Here is a 13,239-nt window from a genome sequence, read left to right on the forward strand (position 1 = left end):
CTACCATATTGGTATAAGCCAGAATGTGTGTTCTGAGTGTATGTGTGGCACTAACGCATTTATTTAAGTAAGTTTTATGCGTATATTGCGTCGTAGTGCTGCTGCCCTGTCTCCTTCATTTTGAACTGGAATTGGCAACTTCGTGAATTTCCTTGTAACGTCAGCATCGTGTAGAAAGCTTACATGTTCTCTGTGGAAAGCCTTTAACGTTAGGCCTCTCCATTGGCTCGTTGATAAGACCTATAGAACAGTCATAAAAATATTCTGCGAACCATGGGCGAATCAAACTTCATCAAACTTCAATCAAACTATCAAATGGGAGACCGGCTCGAAGTTGAAAAATTTTAGAAAATCAAGCTAGTGAAAAACTCGAAAATATTCATCGCAGGAGTTACGTCAGTGTCGGGAGTACTTTGGGTTCTCGATAACCCCTTCCTCAATGTTTCGTGAACTCCAACAGGTCAACTGCACCTCCGACTCTACTGTTTGTATGTCAGGTTCATAAAGAATGTTACTCGAAGCAAACGCAAAAACCTTTCTGGAACTTAATGCCGAGATGAAATCTCTCACCAAGAAAAGTCAGCTGGCCTCTCCCAGGCACCGAGCCACGGTCCTCATACAATCCAGGCAAGTGCACTAACCGATATATTATGGAGGCAAACAGATTTCTCTTCGTTATTAGATGCACAGTGGAGTAATGCGCTGAGTAGAGACATTTCTTTTGAAGTTGAGATGGAGGCTTTCTTTCTTTCTTTCAAACCGAGCACAACTCAGGTTTCATCACCATTTATGAGTGTTTTACTACCTAGCGAGTTGTGCCGGAGTAGTAACTGTGTGTGTACCTAACAGTTTGAGTGCGTGCCTAGTGTTGTGTATGATTTTTCAGTGCTGCCATCTATATCTCGGAAGTGAAGTGAGTGATGTGTAGTGGCTGAATATTTGTACTGTTTGTAGGACTGTTGCTGTCTGTGGCGAGAGTTGATGGAGGCTTCAATGTCTCTACACGAGCTAATATCTGCGTATAATAAAGAAAGAGAAGTCAATATGCCTCCTTGGTATATTGTTTAATGCACTGGCCCGGATTGCATGATTCCCTTGGCTCGATTCCTCCAGGGACAACTTTTTCTTTCACAGTTCATCTCGGCATGTAATATCCAGAATGTCTCTTGTCTTTATGTTGTGAGCTGAAAAAAAAAAAATGATACCTCTCTTCTGTGACCTGTATGTTAAAGAAAAATCCGTTGGTGTTTCATTAACACCTTTCTTTGAACTCTTCTTTGAAGAGTTCAAAGAAGAATTTCTAGCGTTTCTTTCTAACATAAAATTATCAGCGGAATAAGAGAAATCCGGCTGTTATAAAGAGACCTCCGGCTGTTATAAAGAGACCTCCGGCTGTTATAAAGAGACCTCCGTGAAATAGTAAATGTGAGAACTCTAAAACAACTAAAATTTTTACACTTCAACTCAAAGAAATGTCAATCGGTAGCGTTCACTCCTTTATTATCAGGAAAGAAATTCACCCCATAACAAGTGGATGGAAATTCACCAAAACATCGCTGATCGAAATTTTTGAATTTTTTTTTTGTCACACACAATAACCAAGGTTATTCCACACACTGTTTGCTCTAAAAAAAAGCAACATCATTGTTTTTTTTTTTTCTATTTCTCTAGTATTTTGTATAATATTTCGATGATAACTCTTAAACATACGATTTTTACTCGTGAGCTGTTCGTGAAGTTTCAATAATTACGGAAAGAATAACTCAAATGTGCACATTCCTATCATTTATTAACAAGCCAAACAATGACGATTGCTAACCTTTTTATATTTCGAGTAAAATGTCATGTGCGGGGTTGGGGGGGGGGCGGATATCGCTTTGAATTCTTTGGCAATGATGAAAAAGTAAGTATTTAAAGAGTACATATGTAGCATTTATATATATAATATTCTTAATCTAGAGTAAATCACACCCTATGTTCCCTGTAGCGCAATATCCCACATAAACAGGGTGTCCTGCAATGCAGTCTTAAAATCTTAAACCTTAATGCAGTCTTTATCTCATCAATCATTCGTGGTAGAAATATAGTTCCAATTGTCAAAGTTATGCCCAGAAATCACTCTATACCAGTATCGAGAGCGAAAATGCAATGTTTTTACACGGTCGTCCTGTTCTGCAACTTCCAGTTATAAAAATGTGGCCCTGTTTTTCCTGAGGCTAACAAAGGAAATTCCACGATTCAAGTGCAATATTCCCTTACCTATTTCAATTCATAAACCAGAGAAAAGTTGGGAAAGAGCAGCATAAATGAGGGAAAGATGCGTTTACCGTAAGTACCTTAATATTATTTTCCCAATTTTTCTCTATTTTCGAATTCAAGTATCTCAGCGAATGTTGCAGTAAATATCATTGGAATCCATCAACATGGGATTTTGGGGGCTCTGAAGAGACAGGGCAAAAACTTTCTCATTGGTACTTAGACGGGGAACCGTATAAAAATTAAGATTTTTCATTCTATGACGCACTGCCTTTTGACCCTCGAAACTGGTGATTTCTGAGTACATTTTGATCATTTTTCTTTTTTAATTTGGACCATACCTCGACGATGAACGATAAAGGCCACATTAGTACGTACAGGACACCTTGTATATATATATATATACAAGGTATCTCATATTTTTTTTTTTAATCCCGAATATTTTTTTTATCATGAAATCACATTCAAGGTATCTCATTTGCTTATAACCCCTCTCAAAAGATTCTGCTTCAGAATATTTCAATGCTTGCCAATTGAACAGTTAAAACAGTTCAGGTTACCTTGAAAAAAAGTCAGAAATCGTGGGTTTCACAATCACCGATATCTCGACGAATTATTCAAATGTCGCAGGGTTATATTTACGCTGGTGCTATTCACCACAGCTGAATTTCTCTCGTTTTCATGACATTTTCAAATATTTCACTTTTCAATTTTATTTCTTTCAGTTATCATTCGTGAAATACCCTGTATACTGAGATAAAAGAAAATGGAAATAAAATTTTTTTTCTAGACTGGACTAAGTAATAAGGAGATAGAGGAAAAATAGATCTCGAAGTTGAGAGAGAGGAGAATTTACCTGCCTGGTGAGTGTGATTGTGAGGTTTGAGGTGGTGACCCATCCATCTAGCTGCCTGGTCGTGACCTCCTCACCTCCAACCACCATCGCCCCATCGACGACCCACGAGATCTGGGACGGAGGATTACTGACGTCCGTCGTGCAGGTCAGCGTCATGGTGTCGCCACGTTTCGCCTCCGACGGTCCGGTCAGTTTCACGCTCGCAGCTGGAACTAGAACAAAATTAGAACGAGACTTGAAACGGAAAGGGACACAAAAGAAATTCAATCGTTGTCGGTCCACCATGTGCCTGTCAATACCCGGAAAGTACAGTGCAATGCAAATGAAAGCCGTTTAAGGGATGTCACGTCCCGATAGTTGATTTTCCAAAAAGGATATCATTTCAATTGTATATCAAATGGAAGAAAATTCATTTCAAACTGTTAATTTTTTGCATTTGATATGCAATTGAATGCTATATTTTTTAGTTAAGTTTGAAAAATCAACTTTAAGGTTCGTGATACCCACTTGAACTTTTATATTTAGTTTTGAAAACAGGCTGACATTATCCGACGTTATTAATATTTGCGGTCTACTTTTGACGGTATCAAATGTATCAAATACGCAGGTGATCGTTTCATGCGATATACACCCGTGTCCAAAAGTTTAGTCATAATACACAAACCACCACTCTGGGCGGTATGTTTTGAGGCGTACGCAGGATCGAATTTTCGAAGGGAGAACACAAGATCTGGGAAAGGGAAGCACAAAAATCTCCTCTAAACAAATTTTAAGCCTACTAATGTCCTATAAAAGCATTTTAAATTTGGAGAAACTAAGATGACATGCAAAGGTGTTTTCTTTTGGTATTTTAATTTTTTTTTTACTTGTTCAAAAATATTTTCAGTATCTGATGGGTTTTGTGGGAGAGCACGTGTCCCCTCCTCCATGCGTACCCCCGATGACCACGTCTTCAGTGATTCTGAGAGAAAATTACCAACTACAGTGTACACTACATGTAAGGTTTGTGTGGATAATTAGTAGTTTTTTTTTGTTTTTTTTTGTTCATTGCCTCCTCACCCCAAGAAAATATTCTTCTCTTACCGCCTCCCCACCTTACTGAGTGATATTCTTACATTGCATCAGTAACTATTATCTTCCACCGAAGGCGCATTACTCGCTTTAAAAAACACTGGTGTGTACTGCATTTGGTGATTTTCCGACAGAATCGGTGGAGACGTGGCCATAGGGAGTACGCAGAGCGGGGCGGGGAGCATATGAGAGAACAGCATGTGCTCTCCCACAAAATCATAAGAATTTGAAAACATTTTTAAATATCTAAATAAAACTAAAATAACAAAAGAAAACAGCTTTGCATGTCATCTTGATCACTTTCTGTAAATTTGTTTGTTTTTAGAAGATCAGTAACTCAGTTTCTTTAGAAGTGATTCTTGTGCTCCCCCTTCCCAAATCTTATGTATGCTCCCCTCCGAAAATTCGATTCTGCGTACTCCTGAGAACGGACAGTCCAGAGCGGTGATTTATTGCATTATGTTTAACTTTTGGACATGAGTGTATATTAGCATTGAGATATATTTCTGGAAAGGAGATAAATCTCTCTCATAAATGGGTATTGGTTTTAGTAACACAGTGACGATGTCACTTATCTACACCTTGTTTGAATGGCTTGTGGCAACACTTTATTTAAATGAATTAGATTATGTTATATTATTAGATACTAGACTTAAGCAAGAATGCAAGGGATGTGGTGCACCTAAGCTTTTGTTTAGGCACAATTATTTTTGAAATTATCAATAATAAAAATTTACAAGGCACCTGCACCGTTGCTCTTTTTTTGAGTCATACCTTGACATAGAATATGTTGAGAAAACTTAATGGAATATAGAGGGCTTGGGGCCATAATACCAGAAACAATAATAGACTCTATCACAAGGTGCATTTCGGTGCACACTTGCCGCGCTCCTGCATTCTGAGCAGCGGTGAAATAAAGGGAAAAAAAGAATCTGCGCTCTAATTTGTCATCAGCTTAGAGCCCCAGAACTTTACTGTAATGTGTGAAATAAACTGAAATATGTGAGCCGTTTATCTGCCACAATTAGGAACTCTGTACCAGGAAAGGGTAAAGTTTTTTTTCTTTTAATTAAGAAAAACGGCACTTGTGTCCAAGTGCATTTTGTTCGGTAAACAATGGTGCATGGTTTTAGCCGGATAAAAAAATCAGGTTTATTCCGAAGTTCCCGCTTGTATAATATAGAGGCACAAACTTTACTAGCTGACTTTTTTGGATTGGGTATAAAAATTTCAATTCTTACATTCTCTCTCCCCCAATTTAGTATTAATTTCATACACCCAGAAACATGAATTTTATTTTAATCTTTATTGATAATTTTTTTTCCAATTTTTTTTAATGTTGTAATTGGCAGCAGAATTGTTATACCTTTCGGAGAAACTTCATGAAACATCCTTCGCACCATCAATTAACTTCAATGATGTAACGAAAACTGGTGATTTCAACATGGTTTGACTTTTGGCAGTTTTGATAACTTCAGTATTTATGATTCTATTTTTCCTTTAAGATTACATACTTTCGTCAAACGTCAATGGAAGTTTTTGAATGATAAAAGAGAGTTACCGCAAGTCTGAATTTTTTCAATAATAGAGTTATATAAGCTGATGTAAAATATGTCATCAATTCTTTGATTTGTAGCAGGGAATATTTAATTTTTGTACATGTTCGTGGAATCGATATTTTGGCACATTAAACTCTTATGATATAGACATAGGGTTATTGTGCAACTAATACTGCAAATACAGCAAAAATTCCAAGGGATATATTTATACGACCTTATGGAAAACAATAAAAAAAATAATCCGCTTTATCGGATATCAACGATTTCAACACATAACACATAGATTAAAAGAAGTTTCTGATTATGTGGCAAGCAATTCAAATGCCAATTTATAACATTAGTATAGTTTGTATATTGAAAATTGATGGAGGATCAATATTAATTAATAAAGTTTCTTGGATAACAGACAAAAAAAATGAAATAAAAATTATATTTAATTACAATAATCACAATACCTAAGATATTTCTACGTTTTGTTAAAAAAGTTAGCGTCCTCTATTGGCTCAAAGGAGAGCAAAAATAAAATGATATTTTATGTACATGTGTATTGAAGGCAACTTAAATACTTTTAGACAAGCCTTTTTTAAACCTAAACTCAGTAAAATATTTTCTATTAATTCAAAATGTTCCATTCAATAAAAACATAATGTGTGTAATGGTTGATGTGTATTAACAGTTGGCTTGTGAAGCGTAGTATTCGATTAAACGGGGACAAGTTGAAATTATCATAATAAGCGGGGAACTTCTCGCATTCCAACATGTTTTCTTATAGGAGAAACTTTTGTGCCGGAGGATTTCATCCGTTTAAGCGGGGATCCGTTTATCCATTATTCGATTAAGTTGGTCCGACAGCATTTCAATCTGGGACTGGATTCTTCCCTCATGTGTCTTGACACCGATAAATATGTTGGAAAATATTCACAGGAACATTTATCGTATTCACAGAAATAGGTGCTTCTCCGTTTTCTGTTCATTGTACAATTGGTTTATTGGTAGTGTAGGGATAAAAGTTGATTAAAGCATCAATATATATTTATATCCAATACTTTTCTTGATTTTTGTTGAATAACAAAGAATGCCTTGACTGCTGTTCAACTTGTGGGGAATAAACGAAATTGAAAAGAATCAAAGCATTGAAATAAGAAGAGGGAAAAAAATTGTTTTCACAACCAATTTCCGAGTCTTCTATACTTCCCTACATCGACCGCATCTACGAGTATTATCTACTTTTTCCATTGCACGATAAAATAAACATATAAAAAATAAATGCAAGTAAAAAGGAGAGGAAGCTATTGAAGTTCATTCTATTTTACTTTCGTTAAGAATAAAAGCATTGCCATGTCCTCTATCTCCACGAAAGATCAATACGTGGCTTTCAGGCCTCTATACAGATATGCTTAACCGCTCAAGGCGAAATTAGACCGCACTCTCACGATGATGAACTAACTCTTCCAGAAGCTATGAACTAAAGAAAAGTTCAGGGAACGACCCAAGGGAAATTTTCAACTATAAGTGAAGTGTATCTACACACGGTAATTGGGCATCGGATACCACGGGGAAGAGAACATCAGCCTACGAAGCAAAAAATAAAATTCCAGTGATAAATTTCAGCGTCTTGAAGGGAGTCAGGTTTTATTTTATAAAGTTTAACGTGAAGGAAAATGTTTCAATGTCTGTTTGGTAAACCGTTATATGTGATTTGTCAAATATTAAATTCATTTTTTAAATATACACGTTATAATATATTGATTATCCGCGAAATGTCTCGGTAAGTTTGATAAATATAGATAAATTTATCACTTTTTTTACCGGCGATTATGCATAGTATCCAAACGGCGTTGGTGATTTGATAAATACTAACAACATTCTACTAAACTGTACCACTTAAAAATTTTGTTGTGAGTTTGAACATTTATGTTTCGAATTAAATATTCCGGTTTGAGTATACTTCACTTTATAGAAAAATTCTGGATTGGGCTTTAAAAGTTCGAAGTGGATTTAAGAAAATAATATGTGTTTTTTAAGTTCCTTTTTAGAGAAATTGTTTTCCGAGTTGAATTTCAGAAAACATGGTTCTTGAGTTGATTTTATCAAAGAACATTCCGAGTGGATTCTAGGGAAAAATTAGTTTTGAATGGATTTCAGAAAAATAGGTTTTTTTTTAAGTGCATTTTAGAAAAATTGTTTCCCGAGTTAATTACAGAAAATCCGTTTTTTGAGTCGATTTTATGAAAGAAAAATTCCGAGAGGATTTTAGGAAAAACTTTTTTGTGACTTCTCTTCTTGGATGCTAGCAAAAATGATTTTTGAGGGGATTGTAGGAAACAAATTTTTGAGTGGATTCTTGGAAAACAAATCGGCCAAATTTTAGAAAAATTGCTTTTTGAGTGATTTTACATTTGCTTTGAATGGATTTTACAAACATCGCTGTTCTGAGTGGGTCTCTATTTATTGTTCCTATATTACATCTACACAGCATTGGGAAAACTAATATCGACTTTTTTGTTTACCATTTGATAGTGGCAATATTTTTTCCATGGAATATGTATCTTTAGTATTACTTTATATCCATCACAAAAATGAGATTCATATCTTCATTGGAACACTTGGATCGTTAATCTCACTCAAAATGATTCGGGAACTTTTATCTTCATGTTTCATTCGCATTTGATTGTCATTTTGCACTTAAGGGGGAATAACATTTCCGTATTAGTTTCTAAAGAGGTTTCTAAATAGAGACTCGTATTTGACATTGAGTCCAAAATCTTTACGACGATCAAGAGTTTGGCTTAAGGGCACTTGAATCTTGGATGGGATATGTGTGTGAGCTCTGGAAAAAAATAAAACTTCTTATCCAGCTTTCTTTCTTGGAATGAAAGGAAAAGAAACCACTCAAAAAATGAGTACCTATGATTCTTCTTGAAATCCCTGTATACTCGTAAAAGTTTTTATGGGTGAACGATTTTTTATGGACACATTACTCAATTCTTCTTTGGGGGCTATTTTCGGCCGGGATTCCTGACAAAAAAAAATGTGTATTATTTTGGGAGAAAGAAACGGTTTTCCTTTTCGAATCTATCGAAATTTGTGAATGGACTGAGTGTCGGATGCAATCACTTGAAATGTTTTGATGTTGAGATTTCTCTTTTCGTCTCTTCAAAACATTTTTCGCATTTTATTTTTCGAAATATGGAGTATTTCTTTATTACCAACAGTGAATAAGCAAATAAATACTGGATCGGAATCGCTTTTAAAGTACTAAAAAATTAACGACCCCGGAATAGTTACAATATATGTTGCTATACATATATATGATTGGTGCAGTCAAACCCCGCCAAAATGAACTTGAAAGAATTGATTTATTTTCAATATTGGTAAGTGGTAGTCTTTTTTTTTTTCTAATATAATGTTTAGGCTTGTGGAAAACACATGTGTCTATAACAATGAGCCACCCAACGAACACGCTTTGCGAGAACTACACGTGGATATAGGAGAGAGATGTCAGGTGCATGGCATTCGGCTCCCCTTTTTCTTCTATATTTCTCTGATTTGCGTGGTCAAAATGGTCACATATTTTCATACTTCACTGGTACCCTGTTCACACAAATTTTACCATTCATCTTGACATATCTTTTATGATACCATGCATTATCCCATCACTTATTTCTAACTAAACAGGGCAGTGTGATGTACTGCAGACATTACTTTTCATGAAATGGACTCGTCCTCTCGATCCACGGCCACGAGCTTCTTTAACCTTTCGATAGCTACGTTTTTGGTTGAAAAAGTGAAAAAGATGTGTCTTTTTTGCCATGAATTCGTTTTTCTATGAGGGAAAAAATTCGGTGTCCAGCAATCTGATCCACTTTCTCGCGTGGTTTATGGAAAGTGCCTCAAAAGATATGTATGAAACCAGTTACTGGAACCCATGAAAATGAAATATGGTAGTGAAGGACCACTTTGGGCCCGAAAACACTGTGAGGATGATGATATTACGATCATGACAATCTAGCGACAGATCTGCTGAAGAGTGGGAACAAAGCAATTTAAATGAAGGAAAATATTTTTATGTTTGAATAGGTGTCTTTTGAATAAAAAAATTAATGCATTATTTTTTGGAAACAATTTTTATTAACTCTTTCAAACCCAAATAGCACAAACGTGTTGGTTGTTTTTTCATCTCTGTAGATATTCTTTTTCAATCTTAGTAAGTTCGATCCTGACTTCAAGGATTGTAGTTGTTTTATCATTGGATTCAGGGCAGAATTCCCTCAAAGGATGAAGAAAAAGGATACGTAAAGGATAAAGGATTAAAAGGCAACTTGCACGTTTGTGCGCACCAAATGTGGAAGGTTTAAATACCATTAAAATGAAACACATTCCCCCGTGAAACACCACGCGTGCCCTCGAATTTAATCTCAATGCGAGCGCTGCCGGGCTGATATGCAACATTGTTCCGCCGAGATTTTTCGGTCAATAAAGATGCGAATGGCCCTTTTCTCCAATTGGGTCTATGAACTCTCGATTTGATCTAATTCAGTTCCAGCTGTTAGCTCTGGCTCTTTTGAGGTAACGGAAGTAAAGTGCTTTGCATCAGTCCAGGGTTTTGAGGGTTTCTATCTATCTATCCAGCTATTAGCTAATCTAATTGTCCAAATGGAGAAAAGCACTTTTCCAACCAATTTTCAAAATTTTGTCATCTTTAAACATGCCAACACATTTCATAGGAAAAAATAATTCTGTTTCTTTCAACTTCCTCGTTGGGCATTTTTGCCTGTTGTGGTCTTTGAATGTATATTTGAATTTCCGTATTTGAAGGCTAAATGTTGTCACTATTATTGCTGAGAGACTCTAGAAACTCCGTTTTGATGATTAACATTGTTTCTGACCTCACTTTTTCGATTTAAAGTATTTTTGTCACCATTCGCTTGTTAACAATCTATGATGGATTCACATCATGAGGACCGATATTATAATGCTCACTGACAGAATAGTTATGGCCGGCTGAAGTGGTTTTTCTGGGATTTTAAACTTTAAACGGATACGACCTGATATCTCATTTTAAAAATGTCCTACACAGACAGCAATCAGACCTACAACATTCAAAATTTACGCATAACGTAACCGGGAGAATTACCTACCAAGTTGATGTTTCCGAACTTGGAAGGCAGATGACACACTTTAACGCACATAACAAAGCATTTTTTTCAGAAACAAACTACTTTTGTTTCCGTATACAGTACAAACAGTACATTTCGACATGCATCAGTTCGTTAGACGTTACGCAGGGGAATGCTTACGAGAAGCATAGTAGTTGTAGTTCAGTAGTAGTATTCCTGACTCCCAGCTTCAAATCAGAATGATCAGATCATAACACTTCTTCTAAGGGTTGTATAGTGGGTACAGTACACCATGACTCATGTTTTGACCAGTCAGTGTAGAAGACTATGTTAGTGCTCGTTTTTCTACAATATTTCAAAAACTATCAGTGAATATTGGAAGTAGAAGCTAAAAGTACTGTTGGGGAAGCCAATTCAAAGCGTGCGTCATGCACTTGACTTCATTTATCTGCTTCCTGTTTCCTATATCACCCCTCCAACTCTTTCGGAAGTTTTTGGAATGTTTATCAATTATGAAAAAACTTGATTTTAGGAGGTTAATATTTTCATTCGGGATTAGGAAAAACCGGCAAAACATATGGCTGAAGGAAACCTATGATTTATATCCAATTTCTGTACTTTGTAAGGTTTTCTATACCTGAAAGAGATTTGATGGGGCAAGAATTTTCGTTCTTTTTACTTCTAGAGGTTCGCTGTAACGAGCTTTAACTGTATTAATGTTATTAATGTAATTACATTGTGATACTCACAGTGAACACTGAGCTTGACTGAGGCCGTGAGCGGCTCTTTTGTCATGATGCTGGATGCCTCGCACTTGTACACGCCGTTGTTATCGGATGCGTCGACTCGAAACGTGTGTATGTTGGTTGTGACGTGTCCGCTGACAGTGTACGTCGCATCGACTTGGACGTTGCCCCTGTTCCAGACGAGTTGCGGCGGAGGATTGCCACCCCTCGTTATACACGCTAACGTCAAAGTGTCACCGGATGTGACAACATCTCCTTCGATGTAACCCTCGATAACGGGTGGGGCTGGAGCATCTACGAACAAAACAGATATTTCGTTCTGTTTGGAATATAAAAATGATACAAAATTCCAATTTCAAAAAAGGTTATGACTACTATTTCTGCATTCTCAACAGGATTCATGTTCACCTCTTTACTATGTGATCAAATTCTACTAGACATAAAATGATTTAGGTTTTTCAACAAATATAATTGGTGGCAAGAAATAGTTCTTTCCTATAAATCATAACATAAGGATCGATTGGATGAAATCCTTCCAAATGGAATTATTAGGATGAACGAGAGAATTATGGAAGAATTTAACAAAGTAAATATACTATACACACAATGTATACTACTACTAAACTCATCTATATTCCTCTGCGGAACTTCTAACGAATAGGTACATGTTGGAATGTGTGTGTATGTATAGTGAACCTTCCGTGAAGTTTGATTCTGTGTAATGCTTGATATGAGTAGTGATGCCATCTGCAATCAATTTTTTAAACTATGAGTTACTTCTCGACTAGGAGAGTGAAATGTAATGAATGAATGTTGTAACGTTGTAGGCCTGTTGCTCTCTGCGGTGAGACATTTTAACTGGAAGATCGGCTCGAATTCGCACTTCGAAGTTGGGAACCGCAGAAACCCAACTTCAGCCGACCACCACTGCGGCGACGGTGGGGTTCATATACTATATAAGAAAGCCATAGTAACTCATTGAGAGAAGTCACTGTGGGCATTCAGACACTCATACTGAGGAGAAAATGGATTCCGCCTTAGGTTGACCAGTAGCAATTACTCATCGGACAAGCTTCACGAAGCCATCGAAAATAACTGACACTTCGGTGTGTTGTGATTTTATTGCACGACCGAGCACGTCTTTTTGTCCCAAATATTTTGCAGTTTGCTTTAATATGAACATGGGAGGGGGGTTTTGCGGTGCGCATCCTATAGCCACAGTTTGTTTGGCTATGGAAAGAACTTGGTATTCATCTAGGAGGGCTATTGAAACAAGAACTAAAAGGACACGATGCAGTCCACCAAAAAAAATTACGCAGCATAGAATAATTCAGGGTTCTTATTCCTGACGGCTTCATACAGATTTTTTTTAAAGTGTTTGTGGAGGTAAATTTTTTCGGACGGTATCGGTCTTTCCCCAAGACGTTTGATGCGTGACTGAATACCTACGGTGACATTCACAAACGCAACTGCTTTCTGGCCTCCTTACGTACAGAATTGCAATATTGCTTTATGGCACGGGTGTTCCTAATTGTATAAATTTTCCCCCACACACAATATTTATATTTTCTATATTTTCATCTCATCCACCATAACGAGTGAACTCGACGTCATATTAAACTAATGCTGCC

General features: G+C 36.5%; 1 protein-coding gene across 2 annotated transcripts in view; it reads right to left on the reverse strand.

Annotated features, from left to right (window-relative positions):
* The window catches only part of LOC149075772 (nephrin-like), a 182,660-nt gene that overhangs the window by 70,822 nt on the left and 98,599 nt on the right, over positions 1-13,239 (reverse strand). For both annotated transcript variants that reach the window (XM_089243282.1, XM_089243283.1), the window contains exons 5-6: positions 11,612-11,902; positions 3,113-3,324 (exon numbers count right to left, since the gene is read on the reverse strand). In XM_089243282.1, the coding sequence (XP_089099408.1) occupies positions 3,113-3,324; positions 11,612-11,902 (503 nt within the window). The remainder of the gene's footprint in view (positions 1-3,112; positions 3,325-11,611; positions 11,903-13,239) is intronic.

This window comes from Pholcus phalangioides, unplaced genomic scaffold (genome assembly GCF_987345545.1).
Source record: "Pholcus phalangioides strain wild (caught in Gottingen) unplaced genomic scaffold, Ppha-v1.0 ptg000015l_1, whole genome shotgun sequence".
NCBI classification, from domain to species: Eukaryota; Metazoa; Arthropoda; class Arachnida; order Araneae; family Pholcidae; genus Pholcus; species Pholcus phalangioides.